Source organism: Pteropus medius, unplaced genomic scaffold (genome assembly GCF_902729225.1).
Source record: "Pteropus medius unplaced genomic scaffold, Ma_sr-lr_union100, whole genome shotgun sequence".
NCBI classification, from domain to species: domain Eukaryota; kingdom Metazoa; phylum Chordata; class Mammalia; order Chiroptera; family Pteropodidae; genus Pteropus; species Pteropus medius.
Window position 1 is genome coordinate 12,299,353 of NW_024353517.1, and position 21,444 is coordinate 12,320,796.

At 45.9% G+C, this 21,444-nt stretch overlaps 2 protein-coding genes and 1 pseudogene across 3 annotated transcripts in view; 2 read left to right on the forward strand and 1 right to left on the reverse strand.

Annotated features, from left to right (window-relative positions):
* MUC4 (mucin 4, cell surface associated) overlaps nucleotides 1-21,444 on the forward strand; it is a 51,573-nt gene that overhangs the window by 15,093 nt on the left and 15,036 nt on the right. Inside the window, exons 1-9 of one of the 2 annotated variants that reach the window (XM_039850797.1) lie at nucleotides 11,061-12,431; nucleotides 12,767-12,913; nucleotides 13,984-14,117; nucleotides 15,005-15,169; nucleotides 15,943-16,104; nucleotides 17,152-17,282; nucleotides 18,938-19,026; nucleotides 20,820-20,999; nucleotides 21,184-21,309. In XM_039850797.1, the coding sequence (XP_039706731.1) occupies nucleotides 11,384-12,431; nucleotides 12,767-12,913; nucleotides 13,984-14,117; nucleotides 15,005-15,169; nucleotides 15,943-16,104; nucleotides 17,152-17,282; nucleotides 18,938-19,026; nucleotides 20,820-20,999; nucleotides 21,184-21,309 (2,182 nt within the window). In that variant the 5' untranslated portion in view covers nucleotides 11,061-11,383. Of the gene's footprint in view, nucleotides 1-11,060; nucleotides 12,432-12,766; nucleotides 12,914-13,983; nucleotides 14,118-15,004; nucleotides 15,170-15,942; nucleotides 16,105-17,151; nucleotides 17,283-18,937; nucleotides 19,027-20,819; nucleotides 21,000-21,183; nucleotides 21,310-21,444 lie in introns of those variants that run through there. The other variant, XM_039850798.1, reaches the window with a different exon arrangement.
* On the reverse strand, nucleotides 1,623-1,741 carry LOC120593084 (uncharacterized; annotated as a pseudogene).
* On the forward strand, nucleotides 4,215-9,039 carry LOC120592870 (mucin-5AC-like). The gene is made up of 4 exons (XM_039850561.1): nucleotides 4,215-4,290; nucleotides 4,444-5,862; nucleotides 7,932-8,159; nucleotides 8,960-9,039. Exons 1-4 carry the CDS (start codon nucleotides 4,215-4,217, stop codon nucleotides 9,037-9,039), a joined length of 1,803 nt encoding a protein of 600 aa, XP_039706495.1.

Consider the following 21,444-nt stretch of genomic DNA (forward strand, 5'->3'; position numbering starts at 1 on the left):
AAATATAAAAGCTAGAAATTCAATTTGCTTTTTAAAAAATGCTATAATTCAATTTGAAAGAGTTAACCCTCCCTCTCACCACCGAGTTTTAAATGGTCTGGTCACCTTGTAGTTTAATCTTGCCTTTTTCATTATAAGCAAGACAGCCGTGAGTTGTTATATTCCTGATAAAGCAACCCTGATCAGGCACCTCACTCTATGCAAAATCCTGCACCTACCTTCCAGAGCTGTCATAAGGGAAGGAATATTTGGCAACTTTAGCAAGAAAGACTGGCCACTTCAAATCAAGTAAGCAATATTAAAATTTAATTTTATTCTAAATTCCTTGAAAAAATAGATGATGCCTTTTTAATTTGAAAAGGACATTATAAGATTTTTAAAAATTTGTGTATGTAGTTAAAAATGTTTACTTTTGAAGTCCTGATTGGATCTGTCAGAGCCCTCAACCACCTAAGAAGTACTTTCTTCTAAATATTAACCTTATTAATACTCTGAGTCTTTTGAATTTGGCTAATCATGAAAAACCTCCTTCTGCTTAAGTATTTTGAAATAGCTATTGTCCCCTTTTAGAAAAGAGCTTTCTTCAAAAAAGCAGCACTGTCTTAGCTTTGATGTTCAAATTAAGAGAACATCTCTTGATAAATGGAAAATGGTTTTCAATAAAGAACCAAATACTACAAATTTATTAAAATTGGATTTATCATTGTATCCCAATAACTTCATGGAAAAAAATAGCATCAGCATAAGGGTTGAGTCAAAAAGAAGTTAGCTCTGTGGGGTTTTTTTTGAGGGGGAAAGGAGGAAGGTAAAGATAGTTGTGGGGGAATCAATACAAGGTACATAAACTAATGTAAACATAAAATAAAATTAGATTGTCATTGGTGAACTATAATTATGCCTATCTCTTTTTTTCTTAATTTATATAACTGACATATAATATTACTTTATATTAGTTTCAGGTGTACAATGTAATGATTTGATGTTTGTATACCTATCTCTTTATTAATGTGTCTAGATTTTTGTTGAGGCCATCTAGCAAAATGGCCATACAATGACTTTAATGGATCCTAGGCACTGTTGCCTTCCTAGGCCACTTCCTTTGATAAAAAAAAAATAAAATAAAATAAAAACTGTATTTTACAACTATGTTGGACTAAAGACCAATCAATGCTGGTATCATTATTACATATTCATTATTATTACATTGAGTTCTTTTTCTGATTGTAAAAGAAATTAACATGAAAACAGTTTTGTGAGATCCTAAAAGTAGCTTGGGCCATGGGTCCTTGGGCTCTGTGCCTTAATTACTGGCAATTGCAAGGTGATGGTGCCTTGAGAAGCAGCTTGCTGAAGTTTGTAAAAAAGGAATTGTGCTGAGCTCAGGACCTCACATGCTTGAAAAGTGACCAAAATTCACTCTACTCCCAGTTAAAAGAAAAACTGAAGTAGAAAGGGAAAGTTCTGGATTGTAGGTAGAAGGACCACTCACAAAGATCTTGGGAGAGAGTAAAACGAAATAAAAATAACTACATATTTTTTTTAGGCAAGGCAACACTTGGTTGACCTCAGAGATTGCAAAGACCTTGTCAGCTTACAATCCCTTAGTTTTTTTTTATTTTTTATGTTTACAGCACCTGGCCTTCCTACGTAGTCTCCCATCCAAGTACTAACCAGGCCCGAACTTGCTTAGCTTCCGAGATCAGATGGGATCAGGCTTGTTCAGGGTAGCATGGGCACAGACAATAACTATGTATTTTAATATGAGACAGGATATCCTAGGGGGAAAAAACCCCACATATTTCCAGAGAAGCTGGAGTCACTTTAAACTTGAATTCTCATAAATACTCTTGTATTGTTGAGTATACTCCCAAATGCTTCATACTGAAACAAAGTTGTTTAAGACAGTACAAGTTATTGACATGAACTATCAACAGCACATGAATTTAGGCATGTTTAAAATTCAGTTAGACAATTCACAATATTTTCCCTCTCTCTCCAGAATAAGTCCTCATAAGCTACCAAGTTTCTTGGGCATTTATGATGAGGAAATAGAGAGAAATGAAAAAGAAAATAAGATCGAAACTATCACTAGGGGTAAAAACTGGAAGATTATATGGGATGGGATTTGGAGACAAACTGAGAAGAAAACTGGCAGGGATGAGGACTAAATTAAAATGAAGAAAAAGTAGCTCTGTGAAAAAAAAAAGGCTACTCATCTCTATTGTAGAGATGGAGAAAAGTGTATATAGAATAGGCAGTGACTTAGAAATTTCAGATTGCATGATTTTGATGTGTATTTTAATTTAAACACAGTTCTCAGACTAAAGCACATGGATCTTGGCTTTAATGCCTTATATGGGGAGAGTAGGAGGTACACTACACAGGTTACCTTTACTGTCCTTTTGAAAACTCAATGGAGACAAAATGTTAACACAAAGGCATTAATTGCAGTATTTTTTATGACTACATGCTGCCTGTGTTGGTAGAAATATTAGTCATGGCTAAATACCTAAATCCATACAGCCATACATACTGGAGAACTGTAAAAATTATGGAACTTGTACAAAATTGTTGAGATAAAACTGCCAAGATTCATATAATAATTTATCTTCTTTCATGAAAATTTCTGTCTTATATTTATAGGTGGTGAGGAAACTAAAACAAGAGTTCTTCAACAATCATCCACAACCAGACAAACTCTGGCAATAAATATTTCTCCTGAGATACCACCTACTATTAAGAACAAAACAATTTACAAAAAGGCAAATTCGTGCAAAAGTACAAACTCAACAGACACCACCATAACAAAAAAGAAAATGTCACTCTCTATAAATATAACTTCAAAGCCAGTAAAATCAACAGCTTCATTGAAAATGGAGATAAATAAACGAAAAAAAAGGCAAAGTTCAAACCACACAGAGGCTGATGTTACTCAAATAACATCAGCATCTTCTCAAATAACATCAGCATCTTCTCAGGACCACCACACCGAGAGTACTAAGAACACTGGAAGATCACAAAACAGCATCATCACAGAAGCAAGCACATCAATGCCCTATTCTGCGCCTAGTACACAAAGTTCATCCACGAGTATTCTGGAGAAGACTTCTGCCTCCGGTAAAACAAGCACTTCATTTTCTTCTAGTATAGGAAACACGCCTCTGACCACAGCACGAATATCAACAGCACCAACCGCAGCAGACACCACTGTGAGACAAAAGGTTGACATATCACTCTCTGTAACTACATCATCTACTCCAGTCACCTCAGCGGTCTTGATGACAAGTGCTGTAGACGAAAAGACAACTAATGTGGAGAAACAGACAAAGGCACCTTCGTCTAGCACTTCTACTCAGGAAACATCAGCATCTTCTCAGGACCAGCACACCGAGAGTACTAAGACCACTGGAAGATCACCAACCAGCATCATGGCTGAACAGAGCACATCGATGCCCTCCGCTGCATCAAGTACATCACGTGTTCCTCAGGAGACATCCTCATCAGGTAATAAACCCACTTTCACTCCGTCCAGTGTCAGCCACACAATTCTGACAACGCCAGAAACATTAACAGCACCAACGTCAAAAGACACCTCCGCAGAACAAAGAGTTGACACATCACCCTCTGTTACTACAACTCCTGTTCCGGTCACCTCAGCAGTCTTGATAACTAATGCTGTAAACGAAAAGACGACGAAGGTAGAGAAAGAGACAAAGGCACCTTCATCCAGCACCATTACTCAAGAAACATCAGCATCTTCTCAGGACCACCACACAGAGAGTACTAAGGCCACTGGAGGATCACAAACAACCATCTTCACAGATGCGAGCACATCAATGCCCTCTTCTGCACCTAGTACACACAGTTCTTCCGCAAGTATTTCCGAGAAGACTTCTCCCTCACGTAAAACACCCACTTCATCTTCTCCTGGTGTGGGAAACACGCCGCTGACCACAACACAAATATCAACAGCACCAACCTCAGCAGACACCACTGTGGGCCAAGGAGTTGACATACCATCCTCTGTACCTACATCTTCTACTCCAGTCACCTCAGCGGTCTTGATGACAAGTGCTGTAGACGAAAAGACAACTAATGTGGAGAAACAGACAAAGGCACCTTCGTCTAGCACTTCTACTCAGGAAACATCAGCATCTTCTCAGGACCAGCACACCGAGAGTACTAAGACCACTGGAAGATCACCAACCAGCATCATGGCTGAAGAGAGCACATCGATGCCCTCCGCTGCATCAAGCACATCACGTGTTCCTCAGGAGACATCCTCATCAGGTAATAAACCCACTTTCACTCCGTCCAGTGTCAGCCACACAATTCTGACAACGCCAGAAACATTAACAGCACCAACGTCAAAAGCCACCTCTGCAGAACAAAGAGTTGACACATCACCCTCTGTTACTACAACTCCTGTTCCGGTCACCTCAGCAGTCTTGATAACTAATGCTGTAAACGAAAAGACGACGAAGGTAGAGAAAAAGACAAAGGCACCTTCATCCAGCACCATTACTCAAGAAACATCAGCATCTTCTCAGGACCACCACACAGAGAGTACTAAGGCCACTGGAAGATCACAAACAACCATCTTCACAGATGCGAGCACATCAATGCCCTCTTCTGCACCTAGTACACACAGTTCTTCCGCAAGTATTTCCGAGAAGACTTCTCCCTCACGTAAAACACCCACTTCATCTTCTTCTGGTGTGGGAAACACGCCGCTGACCACAACACAAATATCAACAGCACCAACCTCAGCAGACACCACTGTGGGACAAGGAGTTGACATACCATCCTCTGTACCTACATCTTCTACTCCAGTCACCTCAGCGGTCTTGATGACAAGTGCTGTAGACGAAAAGACAACTAATGTGGAGAAACAGACAAAGGCACCTTCGTCTAGCACTTCTACTCAGGAAACATCAGCATCTTCTCAGGACCAGCACACCGAGAGTACTAAGACCACTGGAAGATCACCAACCAGCATCATGGCTGAAGAGAGCACATCGATGCCCTCCGCTGCATCAAGTACATCAAGTGTTCCTCAGGAGACATCCTCATCAGGTAATAAACCCACTTTCACTCCGTCCAGTGTCAGCCACACAATTCTGACAACGCCAGAAACATTAACAGCACCAACGTCAAAAGACACCTCCGCAGAACAAAGAGTTGACACATCACCCTCTGTTACTACAACTCCTGTTCCGGTCACCTCAGCAGTCTTGATAACTAATGCTGTAAACGAAAAGACGACGAAGGTAGAGAAAGAGACAAAGGCACCTTCATCCAGCACCATTACTCAAGAAACATCAGCATCTTCTCAGGACCACCACACAGAGAGTACTAAGGCCACTGGAGGATCACAAACAACCATCTTCACAGATGCGAGCACATCAATGCCCTCTTCTGCACCTAGTACACACAGTTCTTCCGCAAGTATTTCCGAGAAGACTTCTCCCTCACGTAAAACACCCACTTCATCTTCTCCTGGTGTGGGAAACACGCCGCTGACCACAACACAAATATCAACAGCACCAACCTCAGCAGACACCACTGTGGGCCAAGGAGTTGACATACCATCCTCTGTACCTACATCTTCTACTCCAGTCACCTCAGCGGTCTTGATGACAAGTGCTGTAGACGAAAAGACAACTAATGTGGAGAAACAGACAAAGGCACCTTCGTCTAGCACTTCTACTCAGGAAACATCAGCATCTTCTCAGGACCAGCACACCGAGAGTACTAAGACCACTGGAAGATCACCAACCAGCATCATGGCTGAAGAGAGCACATCGATGCCCTCCGCTGCATCAAGCACATCACGTGTTCCTCAGGAGACATCCTTATCAGGTAATAAACCCACTTTCACTCCGTCCAGTGTCAGCCACACAATTCTGACAACGCCAGAAACATTAACAGCACCAACGTCAAAAGACACCTCCGCAGAACAAAGAGTTGACACATCACCCTCTGTTACAACCCCTGTTCCGTCACCTTCAGCAGTCTTGATAACTAATGCTAAACAAAGACGGTATTTAAGGCAGGAAAGAGACAAAGGCACCCTTCATCCAGCACCATTACTCAAGAAACATCAAAGTATCTTTTCTCAGACCACCACACAGAGAGTACTAAGGCCACTGGAGGATCACAAACAACCATCTTCACAGATGCGAGCACATCAATGCCCTCTTCTGCACCTAGTACACACAGTTCTTCCGCAAGTATTTCCGAGAACACTTCTCCCTCACGTAAAACACCCACTTCATCTTCTTCTGGTGTGGGAAACACGCCGCTGACCACAACACAAATATCAACAGCACCAACCTCAGCAGACACCACTGTGGGCCATGAGTTGACATAACATCCTCTGTACCAAGTACATTTCTACTCCAGTCACCTCAGAAGGGTCTTGAGCGACAAGTGCTGTGACGAAAAGACAACTAATGGAGAACAGACAAAAGGCACCTTCGTTCAGCACTTCTACCAGGAAACATCAGCATCTTCCTCAGACCAGCACACCTGAGAGTACTAAGACCACTGGAAGATCAACAACCAGCAGATCATGGCTGAAGAGCACACGATGCCCTCCGGCTGCACGGGCACATCACGTGTTCCTTCAGAGACATCCTCATCAGGTACAAACCCACTTTTCACTCCGGCCCCAGTGTCAGCCACACAATTCTTGACAACGCCAGAAACATTAACAGCACCAACGTCAAAAGACACCTCCGCAGAACAAAGAGTTGAGACATCACCCTACACACAACTCCTGTTCAACACCAAAGCAGTCTTGATAACTAATGTCAAACTAAAGACGACTTAAGGTAGAGAAAGAGACAAAAGGCACCTTTCATCCAGCACCATTACTCAAGAAACATCAGCATCTTCTCAGGACCACCACACAGAGAGTACTAAGGCCACTGGAGGATCACAAACAACCATCTTCACAGATGCGAGCACATCAATGCCCTCTTCTGCACCTAGTACACACAGTTCTTCCGCAAGTATTTCCGAGAAGACTTCTCCCTCACGTAAAACACCCACTTCATCTTCTTCTGGTGTGGGAAACACGCCGCTGACCACAACACAAATATCAACAGCACCAACCTCAGCAGACACCACTGTGGGCCAAGGAGTTGACATACCATCCTCTGTACCTACATCTTCTACTCCAGTCACCTCAGCGGTCTTGATGACAAGTGCTGTAGATGAAAAGACAACTAATGTGGAGAAACAGACAAAGGCACCTTCGTCTAGCACTTCTACTCAGGAAACATCAGCATCTTCTCAGGACCAGCACACCGAGAGTACTAAGACCACTGGAAGATCACCAACCAGCATCATGGCTGAAGAGAGCACATCGATGCCCTCCGCTGCATCAAGTACATCACGTGTTCCTCAGGAGACATCCTCATCAGGTAATAAACCCACTTTCACTCCGTCCAGTGTCAGCCACACAATTCTGACACCAGAAACATAACAGCACCAACGTCAAAAAAGACACCTTCTGCAGGAACAAAGAGTTGACACATCACCCTGTTACTACAACCTGTTCCGTCACCTCAGCAGTCTTGATAATCTAATGCTGTAAACTAAAGACGACGGCAGAAAGAGACAAAGGCACCTTCATCTAAAGCACCATTACTCAAGAAACATCAGCATCTTCTCAGACCACCACAGAGAAAATTTAAGGCCACTGAGGATCACAAACAACCATCTTCACAGATGCGCAGCACATCAATGTCTCTTTCTTACCTAGAATTGGCCAGCTCTTCCCAGTATCGAGAAGACTTCTCCTCACGAAACAATTCATCATCTTCTCCTGGTGGGAAAACACGCTGCTGACCAACAAATATCAGCACCAACCTCAGACTATCAGGCCAAGGAGTTGACATACCTCTGTACTCACATCTTCACAGTCACCAGCCGTCTTGATGGACAAGTGCTGCAGACGCAGCACAACCAATGTGGAACAGACAAAGGCACCTTCGTTCAGCACTTCTACTCAGGAAACATCAGCATCTTCTTTGTGACCAGCACACCGAGTACTAAGACCACTGGAAGATCAACCAGCATCATGGCTGAAGAGGCACATCGAGCCCGCTGCATCAGTACATCACGTGTTCCTCAGGAGACATCCTCATCAGGTAATAAACCCACTACCCGTCCAGTGTCAGCTACACGGCCTGACAACGCCAGAAACATAACAGCACTTAACGTCAAAAGACACTTTCAGAAATAAAGAGTTGACATCACCTCTGTTACTACAACTCCTGTTCCGCCACCAGCAGTCTTGATAACTAATGCTGTAAACTAAAAGACGATGAAGGTAGAGAAAGACAAAGGCACCTTCGTCTAGCACTTCTACTCAGGAAACATCAGCATCTTCTCAGGACCACCACACAGAGAGTACTAAGGCCACTGGAGGATCACAAACAACCATCTTCACAGATGCGAGCACATCAATGCCCTCTTCTGCACCTAGTACACAGTTCTTCAGTATTTCCGAAGATTCTCCTCACGTAAAACACCCACTTCATCTTCTTCTGGTGTGGGAAACACGCTGCTGACCACAACACAAATATCAACAAAGACCAATCCCCAGCAGACACCACACTGTGGGACAAGGAGTTGACATACCATCCCTTCTGCACTACATCTTCTACTCCAGTCACCTCAGCGTCTTGATGACAAGTGTTGCAGACGAAAAGACAACAACTAATGTGGAGAAACAGACAGTTAGCACCTTGTTCAGTTAAACTTCTACCAGGAAACATCAGCATCTCAGACCAGCACACCGAGGAGTACTAAGACCACTGAAGATCACCAACCAGCATCATGGCTTGAAGAGAGCACACATCGATGCCCTCCTCGGCATCAAGTACATCGCAGTTCCTCAGGAGACACATCCTCATCAGGTGGCTTAAACCCACCTTTACCCGTCCAGTACTGGGCCACAATTCTGACAACGCCAGAAACATTAACAGCACCAACGTCAAAAGACACCTCTGCAGAACAAAGAGTTGACACATCACCATCTGTTACTACAACTCCTGTTCCGGTCACCTCAGCAGTCTTGATAACTAATGCTGTAAACGAAAAGACGACGAAGGTAGAGAAGACAAAGGCACCCCTCATCCAGCAATTACTCAAGAAACATCAGCATCTTCAGACCACCACAATAGAGAGCGCCTATGCCACTGAGGATCACAACAACCATTTTCACAGGATGCGAAAGCACATCAATGCCTCTTCTGCACCTAGTACACACAGTTCTTCCGCAAGTATTTCCGAGAAGACTTCTCCCTCACGTAAAACACCCACTTCATCTTCTTCTGGTGTGGGAAACACGCCGCTGACCACAACACAAATATCAACAGCACCAACCTCAGCAGACACCACTGTGGGCCAAGGAGTTGACATACCATCCTCTGTACCTACATCTTCTACTCCAGTCACCTCAGCGGTCTTGATGACAAGTGCTGTAGACGAAAAGACAACTAATGTGGAGAAACAGACAAAGGCACCTTCGTCTAGCACTTCTACTCAGGAAACATCAGCATCTTCTCAGGACCAGCACACCGAGAGTACTAAGACCACTGGAAGATCACCAACCAGCATCATGGCTGAAGAGAGCACATCGATGCCCTCCGCTGCATCAAGTACATCACGTGTTCCTCAGGAGACATCCTCATCAGGTAATAAACCCACTTTCACTCCGTCCAGTGTCAGCCACACAATTCTGACAACGCCAGAAACATTAACAGCACCAACGTCAAAAGACACCTCTGCAGAACAAAGAGTTGACACATCACCCTCTGTTACTACAACTCCTGTTCCGGTCACCTCAGCAGTCTTGATAACTAATGCTGTAAACGAAAAGACGACGAAGGTAGAGAAAGAGACAAAGGCACCTTCATCCAGCACCATTACTCAAGAAACATCAGCATCTTCTCAGGACCACCACACAGAGAGTACTAAGACCACTGGAAGATCACTAACTGGCATCCTCAGAGAAGCGAGAACATCAATGCCCTCATCTGCCTCAAACACACACACTGCTACGGCATTTGTTCCTCAGGAGACATTATCATTGGATAAAAAGGCCACTTCATCCTCTCCCACTTTTGGTCACTCATCTCTGACTAAATCACAAATGTTGATAGCACCAACCTCTACTCATACCACTGTAGTGAATACAATGGATACATTGTTACCCTCCAGTAGAAGTATTACTTCACTCACCTCAACAACGTCAATGCCAACTGGACTACTGGAACAATCAGAAGCATTCTACCCCAGTACCTCTACTCAGGAGACATCAGCATCTTCTCAGAACTACCAGACTCAGATCATCAAGATCACAGGAGAATCTGAATTAAACAAAATCACCTTAGCAACCACATCTACTTCTGTCTTTTCACCACTTGAACATAATCAATCAGGGAGCATTTCTCTGGAGACATCCTCTTCAAATGAAAAAATGACTTCCTCCTCTTTCAGTGTCACCAACATACCTTTGACAACATCAGAAATGTTGACAGCACCAACTTCAAGAGACACCTCTATAGAAAACACCTGGGAGACATCACTATCTGTAACTAGCTTTCCTGCATTCACCTCTAAGGTTTCTACAGCACTCTCTACCAGCACCTTTCCTCAAGAATCATCAGCTATTCCCCAGATAGGTTACACTCAGAGCACACAGAGCACACAAGGATCCCAAACCCTAAGTTTAGGCTCCCCCATAACAGACACAATCAAGAGAGTCACATCTGCAACTTCTTCATTCAAACCAAGTGGACACTCGCTCTCAGAAAGTGTTCCTCGGGATACCTCCACCATAAGCGAAATGACAACATTCACCCCAGCACCCCCCATAGACAGTCACACTACTCAGGTCATTGCCACTACCACAGAAATATGGACAGCACCAACCAGTTCTGACACTACCCGGGGAACCTCAGGAGGCACATCATTTTCCATAACAAGCACTATTCCTCAGACCACCTCTGTAGTCTCAACACTGGGAGGCTCAGAAAGACAATCAACATCCCCTGTTACCAGCATCTCACCTGACGTGGTATCAGCCATTTCCCAATCCCACCAAACTCAAGGCACAGAGACTGCTGGAGAACTGCATACCAGCACAGCAACCTCTCTGGCTGTGGCCACCACCTTAGTGGGCACAGTAACAGCTTCTTCATCCATAGCAAACAGCCAAACAACTTCAGAAAGTTCTTCTCCAGAAAAGTTTACCTCAGATAAGACCAAGAATTTCTCAACAAATCCCTCCAGGGAAAGCCACATAACTCAGTCCACAACTGAATTGTTGTCCACTGCAACCAGTCATGACACTACTCCAGGAACCATGGGAATCATGTCTGTTACTATCTCCAGCAATGTTTCAATCATCACCTCTGAGGTCTTAACAACAGGGAGACCAACAAGACAGTCAATCTCAACTTCTCCCAGCACCTCTCCTCAGGAAACATCAGCTATTTCCCAGATGGCTCAGACTCAAAGTACAGGAACCACCAGAGGATCTGAAACTGTCAGTTTAGTCTCCCAGGTGACTAACACCTTCTCAAGAGTCACATCTCCCTTCACACCAAATGTGCACACAGCTCCACAAACTGTCACCCACACTCTGTCACCTTCAAGTACCAGCACAACATTAATCTCAAACCCAGTCAGAGACAGCCACAGGACCCAAACAGCAATGCCGGCCTTGTCACTGGGGGCAACTGACGGGCCAACTACTGTCAGTTCTATCAACCTGAGTGGTACAGCCTCTTGTACTCCTTCCACAATTTTGTCCCCAAGTGGAGAAGTTCTGACAACAACCTCAAGCTCAATTATTCATAAAAACATGACTGCAGAGGTCATTCCCACTATAGGTTCTAGAAGTAACTTCTTGACAAAAACCATGCAAGACTCAGCTTCTTCAGTGGGCAAGTCAAACACACAAACCCCTGAGCATCCTGTAACTGTTCAAATGGTAGCCTCCAATACCAACCCTATTACAAGGCACACATATATGAGTTCTACAAGTAATTATAACAGTATAGCTGGATCCATACCAACTTTGTCATTTCCACTTACAACCTACCCTTTGATCAAAACCACTCCTGCTACTTCTTCAGCATCTAAGTATTCTAAGAGTCCTACACTACAGCCATCCACAGACTATGCTTTCTCTGACTCTACTTCCTCTGGTAATGTGGGCAAAGCTCAGACCATATCGAGTTTCTATACTTCAACCAGTAATTCTTCATTCTCTCAATCAGCCCCTGGCCCTGCAGTCACCTGGAACTCCAACACACTATTTTCAGGTCATTCCATGCCTCTGTCTGGAACCAGCACTTATCCACCATCCACAGCATCCCCAAGCTCCACCATGAAGACTGAGACATCAGGTGGGTAGAGACTCCAGCATCTTGGTCTCTTACCGTGGCCCCATTGGCTCAATTTGGCCTAGAGGAATGCTTAAGAGAGGACGGTGAGTTAATATTACCAGGCTAAGGTTGAGGTCAGGTCCACAAGAGGATGAAGTAATGGTATGGTGGGTGACAGGGTCACCACCCCCTCTGACCCAGCAGACAACTGCTTATCTGCAGAGAGTAGCTTGAATGTGAGCAGAAGACAGACGAAAGATTTTCTAGCTGTCTCTTCCAGCTCTTAAAGTCTATGACTCTCTTTGACTCTGTTACTCTCTAACAGTATCACCCAGTCTTCTCTCCCTGCATGCCAGGAACAATCACAGTCTCACAGAAGACAGATGTCAAGAGAAGCACAGCAATACCCTCAACAACATCCCAGATCCTTACAACCTCCAATCCCAGCACATCCACAGGCACCAGCTCAACAGCTGTCCCAATCCCTACTAAGCCTGAGAAAGGTAAGTGATGCCATAAAGCTGGGTCTGCCGAACCCTGAGATGGAGAAAATTGAGCTAGATGTGGAGCTAGGAGTTGTGGCAGCTGGATTGGATTTACCAAAGAAGGCCCTTGTGGGTAGTTGGGGACCCAGTACTGTGGGTATTTCCACCACCTCTTCTGGATCATGGGAAATCAAGTTACTCCCCATATCCCCCTTATAAGGGTGATGTAACTGAATGCTCAGTCTCAGCCTGCTTGCTCACAGACGCTGCTCTCTCAGGTCAGAAGGGCCTCACAGGGGACAATGAAACAATCAAAGTTGGGTGCTGAGGATTGGCTTTGTGCGTGGCACTAGGCTCAGAGTTGGAAGATAGAGAAATGATCAAGGTGCTGTCCAGCAAGAGACAGATCTACTGCCTCAGTAGGTGTAATTAGAGGAATAAGCTCAGGGTATTAGGCATGCATGATGGAAGACCCCTAGGGGCTGTAGGGATGGGTTCAATGTAAAGAGGAGGATTCCTGGAAAGAGTGAATACAAACTGGGGGAGGGGAAGCACCCCAAGTAGGCAGGAGGGCCTGAATAGCTGGAATAAAGATTTGGAAGTAAAAAAGGAGTCCCAGTGTTACATGAGGGAGGAAATCCTCAAAGCATTTGGGGTTGCTGGAAGTAAGATAAAGAGTAGGAAGAATTGAGGCTTTCATGCGAGGGAGTCTTGTGAATAATGAGAACCAGAGAGGACGTGGTTAGATTTGCCTTTATGAACAGTGCTGTGGTGGCTGGAGTGAAGGATAAATTTGCAGGAGGCCAGGAGAGCAGTGTAGAGACCGTTTGCTTCCAAGCAAGACCAGGTAAGTGCTGCCATAATGGAAAAGAGGAAAGCCATTTGAGAAATGTTTAGGATAAGGTTGCCCAAACTGCCCAAGGAATTCTAGGGAGTCCTAGGACAAGAGAAGAGTCCCTGATGGTTCCCAGTTAGGGAAACAGAGGACAGGGTGGAGGAGCAGCTGGGAAAGCTCTCTGGGGATCTCTGTCAGTCTGAATGAAGTCAGGGCCCATGAGAACTTCCTATTCTTCTTTGTACTGGCCCAGGAGTTTCCCTCTTCCCCTATGGGTCAAGTGTTGGAGACCGGGAGTTTGTCAGGAGGAGTGTGGACTTCACCTCGCCGCTCTTCGAGCCCCAGATTGGCTTCCCTTTCGGCTCCTCTCTCCGAAATTTTCTCTACGTGAGTCCCCTGCTGCAGCCCAAAGGGCAGAACCTGTGACCTCTCGAGGGCTTCTCGATGGCCCTGTGCCTGTGACAGTGATCCCGATGGAGAGGAAGGGATAATGAAAGCAACGCCTGTTAATCACCTACTGCGTCCCTGCCTCTGACACAGTTTGCATTAAGTCTTTAATGTCAGGGCATCAGCTGAGGAAGACACAGAGCAAGGCAATGCCCACTTGGACAAAAGAGTCTTTATTTCAGTGAAGAGATCTCAGGGCCCAGTAAGCTCTCCACTGTTTTCATGGGCCCTTTTTACGAGCGGGGAGCTCTGTTTGGGAAACTTAACTGTTCGATGTCATTTACATTTTCTGTAATCATTTCCTGGTTCCCTGGTCCAGGTACCCATGTCTCCTGGGGGAGAGTTGGAACAACAGTTGTGGCTCCTGTGGCTCTCAGTGAAGGAGGTTGAGTCAGGATGCACTATGAAAGGGTGACACAGTTATGGGGTGAGGGTATCAATCCTTTTAGCCCCATCTAATGTGGCACCAGCTTTAGGACGAGGCTGAGGGGATTTACCCAGAGGGGTCTGCTCTGTGATAGGCTGGTCTTACAGATGGGGTCTGCCACTGAAGCCGGACAAAACCTACCACCTTAGGAAGGACTTAGAACAATAGAAACGTCTGGAGGTTGAAGTATTTGTGTGAGAACTATGTAAACAGGGTTTCTCCAGCAGGCAGGGAGATAGTTGACATGACCTTACAGAGCTTGTTGACATCTCTGAAGTTCTACACTGACAGGGCCTTGGGGGCAGGGGGTGGTGGTGGTGGTGGTGGTGGTGTCACACTGCTGAGGAGCTGGCCCAAGCCTGCTCTGCCTCCCTCCTAACCAGAAGAACCTTGTGCTCAGTTCACAGATAATGGCCAGATTATCTTCCCAGAGTCAAGGTACCAGATTTTCTCCTACCCCAACCCTCTTCTTAGAGGCTTCACAGGCGGGGACCGTGTGGCCTTGGTGGCTCCATTCTGGGATGATGCTGATTTCTCCAGCCGCTGGGGAACCACATTTTACCAGGTAGGCCTTTCAAAGCCCGACATTTAGGATCCCCCAGTAGCCAGCCAGGAGAGACAAAGGAGGGCAGTGCATGTGTTACTGCTGTCGAGCCTGGGGTCAGTGTGGGCAGGACTGGTGTTTAAATATGAGGGCAGTGAGGAAGTAGATTAGGGCTGTTACACAGATTCAGAAATACCCTGACACGTCATGAGAAGAACTGCAGGTGACAGAGGGATGGGGGTTAGCAAACAGGATTTAAGTTTAGAATAAGGTTATAGGGGGTCTCTCCTAAAAAGCCTGAGTCAAGCAGGGTTTCTCTGTGTGCTCCTGGATTGGGTTAATGGTTCCAATTGATGGGAGTGTGTAACAAAAGTTCCGGCAGAAGAATGTGGCTTATGCCCCTGCCATGGATAAGGCACTGTAGAAGATACAAAGATGGAGAAACCCATGCCTGTCCTCAAGGAGCCTCTGGTTGGACATGGGGGTTGAAATGGGCACAGATGGTTATGCTATCCAAGCCAGTCTGTGCTAAGAGATGCATGAGTTCAAGTCCAGAAGACTTGGGTTTCTGGGCCTTGACTCTTTACTCCACACACCCCAGGCTTCCCTGAAGCCAAATTTGAATGGATTTCAAGGTCCAAGGAGCTAACTGAAAATGTAGGCCTGGGAGAGGAAAGGATGTGAGATGTGGGTAGACTCAAGTGAGCAGGATCACCATGTAGAAAGTGAGGGTCCCTTGGGGGTGTTGAGCTGGGACTCTCATTTCCTCGTCCTTATCTGTCCTCCTTTCCTAGGAATATGAGACACTATATGATGATGACTACAGGCCACGTGTAGTCCAGCAGGTGGAGTCTTGGATTAAAAGGTTCACAAACACCTGGAATTACAAAGCCAGGTGGACCCTAAAGGTCACATGGGTCAATGCCTCCGCATATCCTGCCCAGTGGACCTTCGGGGTGAGTGGACCAATGGACAGCTCCCTGTGAACCATCTGGAAGTCAGACATCCTAGAATCCTAGGCAGGAACCAATCTTCCAAAACCCTCTCTGACTCAAGGACAAATTGCTGATTATAGCACTCTCCCTATCCCCCACCTCAATGCTGAATACTCACTGTGTACCAGGCTGCCCCAACCCTTTACTTATATGGCCTCACAGCAGCCCAGAGCACTGGGTATTAGGTGGTTGAAATTTAGGAAATAGAATTTTTATATGTCAAAAATGTCTGGCTATTGGCAATTTTATTCGGCTCAACCTGTTATTATCCACATTGTAGAGATGAGGAAGATGATGATTAGAGAGCTTAAGCAACTTGCCCAAGGTCACCCAGCCAGCAAATGACAAAGCCAAGCCTGGACACAAGTTTTTCTGACTTCAGACACTGGCTTTCCACCTCAATGCCATCCAATAGAAATGGGAACACCACACAGTCTTCCCTCTGGGGACTCACAGCTGTTACAGTCACAGAATTCTTCCTTGTGTCTGGTCTAAAGTCACTTATTTCTTCATTGGTTCAACCAGTTCATTGATTACCTACTTTATACAAGCACAGTGCTTTGCATTCACCTTCAGAGACCTCCCAGTCTCAACTGCTATGGTCCTCTCCTATTCAGGTTGAGACATTCGGACAATGTCCTTAAATATCCCTGAGGAAGCTACATAGGCCTCTCCTAGCTCTCTGGTGTCTTAGTTCATCTCCCAGGTTCCTGAAGTTTTCTCATACAAACTGTCTTCCCACTGGTTTCTAACCCAGAGCCCTTTATCACCCCTCCCTGGAAACAAGTCACAAAGAAGGCAAATTCACCATGCTAGGTGCTTTGACACCCAGGGTGAAAGGTGCTCTACACACTCCCAAGCTTATCAGTATCTTAAGCCCATGCCTTTGCTCTGGGTAGGCCAGGAAAAGATGTGTGTGTCAGGGCAGGGGTGTGGGATGGGTGATGGGACATCAGGGAAGAGACTCTAGATTTTTCACAAGCATCTCTGTCTCCAACCAACTCCCAGACTAACACCTACCAGGCCATCCTCACCACAGATGGGAGCAGATCCTTCACCTTGTTTCTCTACCAAAGCGGTGGAATGCAGTGGGACGTGACCCAGCTCCCAGGCAGCAGGGTCCTCATGGGCTTCTCCAGGTAGGACGAGGAGGGGCTATCAGCACTGGGCAGACAATAGGAAGTGGTGCAGAGAAGTGTTTTCGCTGCACATACATTCCCATCCCCCAGGATCAGGCATGAATCCTCCTTGCCGATGCTTCCGACTCACACTGGCTCCAGGTCTCACTTCTTGCTGTTTCACATTAAAAGATCCCTATTTACCCTGCCATTCTCTTTTCTCTCCCAGAACCCATGCAGTGTAATAATCCCACGAGCTTTGATTTCTCTAATTTCCACTGACATTAGTTGACCTCTCTTGACTTCTCAAATATCATAATAATAACAGCTGAGATTTATTAAACAAAGTACTTAATATGCATTATTTCATATTATTATCACAACATCATAAAGGAGATACTATTTATTACTCATTCTACATATAAGGAAACTGAGGTACGAATCGATAAGTAATTGCCCAAAGTCACAGAGCTGGGAAGTGGCAAAGCAGAAATTTGAACCCAGACATCTGAGTCTGAAATCTGCCTTCCTGGCTTCTGGTGCCCCTGGCCTCTGACAATTAATCCTTTACTCAGGGGTATCTTGTGTGGTGTCAGTGGGAAAGACGGAGGGCGGAGAGATGGGGCAGTGGATGGGATGTGGGTTCCTGTGTGTGGAAGTGGCTCAGTCTCTGACACAACAGTTCTCAGCCACAGTATTTCCAGGTACTGGTGTGTGTAATCGGTTGTGAAGGTCACATGTAATTTGTTACTGGTAATTGCTGCAAATGGTTTTCTCTTAGAGAGTGTTCAGGATTGCCCTATAATTACATTGCTTTCACTTGCTTTTTGATGTGCTGTGAAGAAGAAAGGAGTGGAATTACCCAACTAGTTAGGAATTTCACACCATTCTGAGTGCACCTGCCCACAGAAAGTGCCACACCTGTGTGTGTCATCTATCCTGTGTCAGAGGGGAGAAAAGATCAGGAGTCACCGCTCTGGGGCATGCACTCAGAGTGAAGCTGTAGGCTTCTGCCTAGGATTCCTTCCTTCAGGGAGCAGCCTTTGAATGCCACCACTGAGGGGGAGGGGACACACCCATTGCATCGAATCCTCACTCAGTTCTGAGGCATTTAAAAATGTTACTGCATTTCATCCTCACAATAGTGTGAGGTAGGCACTACCATAATCTCTTTTACACACATGTGACAACTAAGAATCAAAGAGGTTAAGTAACTTGCCTGTGGTTACCAAGCTACTAAGTGTGAGAATCAAAAGTTGAATCTACAACTGCCTAACTCCAGAGATTAGCTCTTAATAACCCCAATATACTGTCCTCACCAATCCCTACTGGAAGAAAAACTAACTGGAAAGAGGCCTGGATTCTGTTGTTTTCACACCCCTGTCTCATGATCAGTTTCTGGCCATTAGCAATCATGTGGAATAAATTAGAGCCTCCCCACCCCTGCCCAATCCATCTCTCCTGATTAGTGGTAAAAGTCAGTGATTCTGGCTGGCTGACTGACCGACTGACTGAGTAATTTAATTGACTGACCAGCTGATAACGAATGACTAGCTGGACTGAGTGAGGGACTGAGTGAGGGACTGGCTGACTGATTGGCTGAATGAGAAACTTGCCAACTGAGCAAGAAGATCCTGCATGTGACAGAAGTCTATGATTCTTTCCTTTGCCTGCAGTGGAGATGGGTATTATGAAAACAGCCCACTGACATTCCAGCCAGTGTGGGAGAGGTATCGTCCAGATCAATTCCTGGATTCCAACTCAGGTAAAAGTACCCCCTCATCACACTTAAGCTGGATTGAACTCTTCTTTCCTTCACTTGGTGGGCCACGACAGTCCTAGAGGGGCAGTTCCCTAGCATCTCCACCATCCCAAAGGGCGTCCGCAGCACTGACCTCCCACAGGTGCAATCGGGAATTGGCACTTCCCAGGGAGCTGCTGGTATCTTCTCTACCTTCATGCAATACAGCCTCAGTTGGGGCTGTCTCCTCTCTAGAATGAGCCAAACCCAGGAGGTCTCTCAGTGGGGCCTGGATTCTGGAAGAGAGGGGTGTGGCAGGAGATGAGGGTATGAATGGGCAGTTAATGTCCTATCTAAGCTGGAATGAAAGCCCAGATGAGATCCCTTAAGAGAATCTACCAAGAGGAGTTCCAGAGGTCTAGCATTCATTCAGCCATCGTGTGTGTGTGTGTGTGTGTGTGTGTGTGTGTGTAGGTATGTAAGCTGCATATTGCTGGACACTGTACTAAGAAAAAAAAAAAGACCGACTACATTTGCTCTCAAAGAGCTCTCACTCTAGTAAGAAGGCCGGTACTTTAGTATCAGGAGGAAGCCTGTGAGGCCTCCACCATGACTCAGTGTCCTGTCCAGAAGTCCCAAAGAGAAAGAAATTATGGTTTCCAAATGTGATAGAACAAAGGATATTTTAACGTTAGAAACCAGCCAAGTAAATTGTGAATCATAAATCCAGTTCTATTCGTTCCGTGGCGAGAACTTTTAATAAACAGAAGCTAGGTCAAATCATGGGTGCCATTTTGTGGAGAGAGCTGCCCAGTGAAATTAAGGCCCTTCTACCAAGATACATCTGTTTGTGACCCAGGAGGTGCAATACGATTGTGTGTATATGTGTTGGGGGAGTGTATCTGATGTGTTTTCCCTGATACCAGGCTATTGTAGAGAAGACACATAAACAGATAGTCATAAAAAAGGATTATTGTTTTCAAACCCTTAACGAATTGTAGCTATCTTGACAATTTCTTCTTTTGTGTAGGAACCGAGTCAAAATCTAATACCTATGTCCTACTGTATCTTGTGGAACTCTGGAGCCTTTTCTCACTCGTGGCAGCTGGGGTGGGCAGAGTGTAACTTACAATTAATTTAAGGTCTATTTAAAGTTCAAACCCCCATCAGAGTTCATTCTCCTGCTTACTTCTCCCTTACAAGAATGGTGTCTGGGCACAGAGGATGCTTCCTCAGTCCTGTGGTGTTAGAGCAAACCCCTGCTTCACATGCCAACTCCTCTGTGGCTGGCTCCCCAGATGGCCTCTGAACACTGGCCTCTTGTCTTGCTGCTTTGACCACTGACATGTCTGTGCTGGGTAGGGTGGTCAAAAATGAAAGCCAAGTGTCTAAATGGATGGCTAGTGGCTGGCAGCATCATCCATTGAGATATAAGGTGCATGAGGAGGAATTGGTTTGAGGGGATGGAAGGTGCTGGAGCTTAGAGTGACAGACAAGAGGGTAGAGGATGGGGTGAACTGAAGATCAGGGCCAGGGCTTGACTCTCAGTTTGGTGCAGGTGAGGCCTCCCCACCCAGCACTTGTCCCTAAGGTTTCACCCTAAGAGCTAAGTTTTGAGGGCTTTGGGGGTTCACATCAAAGGGATCTTTGAGGAGGAATTGCTGCCAATCTGAATGGGGTCCCATCCCTGGAAGAGCTGTCCAGAGAGGGAAAGTGACATACAGAAGGTGCATTTCTGAGTTTTGATTGTACCTAAAGCTAGAGCAGAGCCTGTGTCCCTAGGCCCTGATATAACCCTTCTTCCTTTACTCTCTAAGGCCTCAGGGGCCTACAGGTCTATAAGCTGCACAGGGAAGAAAGACCCAACTACCGTCTCAGGTGCCTGCAGTGGTTGAAGAGACAGCCTCAGTGGCCTGGCTGGGACTGGAACCAGATCTCCTGCCCTTGCTCCTGGCAGCAGGGACTATGGGACTTACGATTCTTGCCCGTCCACACAGGTGACATCTCCTTCCTGTCTCTTGGGGTATATCCATTGTCCCCCATAAGCCCACCCACCATCCCTCTGGTCACATCTAACCTGTCCCTTTTGAGGCACCCTCAACCTCTCCCCAGGAGCACCTCACCCTGATCCTGCCCCCACCACAGGCGTCCTGGGCCTGAGTGTGTCTGGACTTGTTGCAGGCTGGTGGGGCCTCAGAAGCAGGCAGCTGTGCAGCTTCTCCTCCTGGCGTGGAGGAGCGTGCTGCAGCTATGGGCCATGGGGAGAGCTTCTCGAAGGCTGGAGAGTGCAGAGTCCTTGGCAGTTCGGTATGTGCGTCCACAGAGATCTCAATCCTACCTTCTCTGGAGCTCTGTGCTCTTCCTCATCAAGCACCAGCTCTGGGCTGAATGCCAAGCAGTGGGACCCACAGAATGAAGCCTTTTGTCCCCATTCCCTCCCAG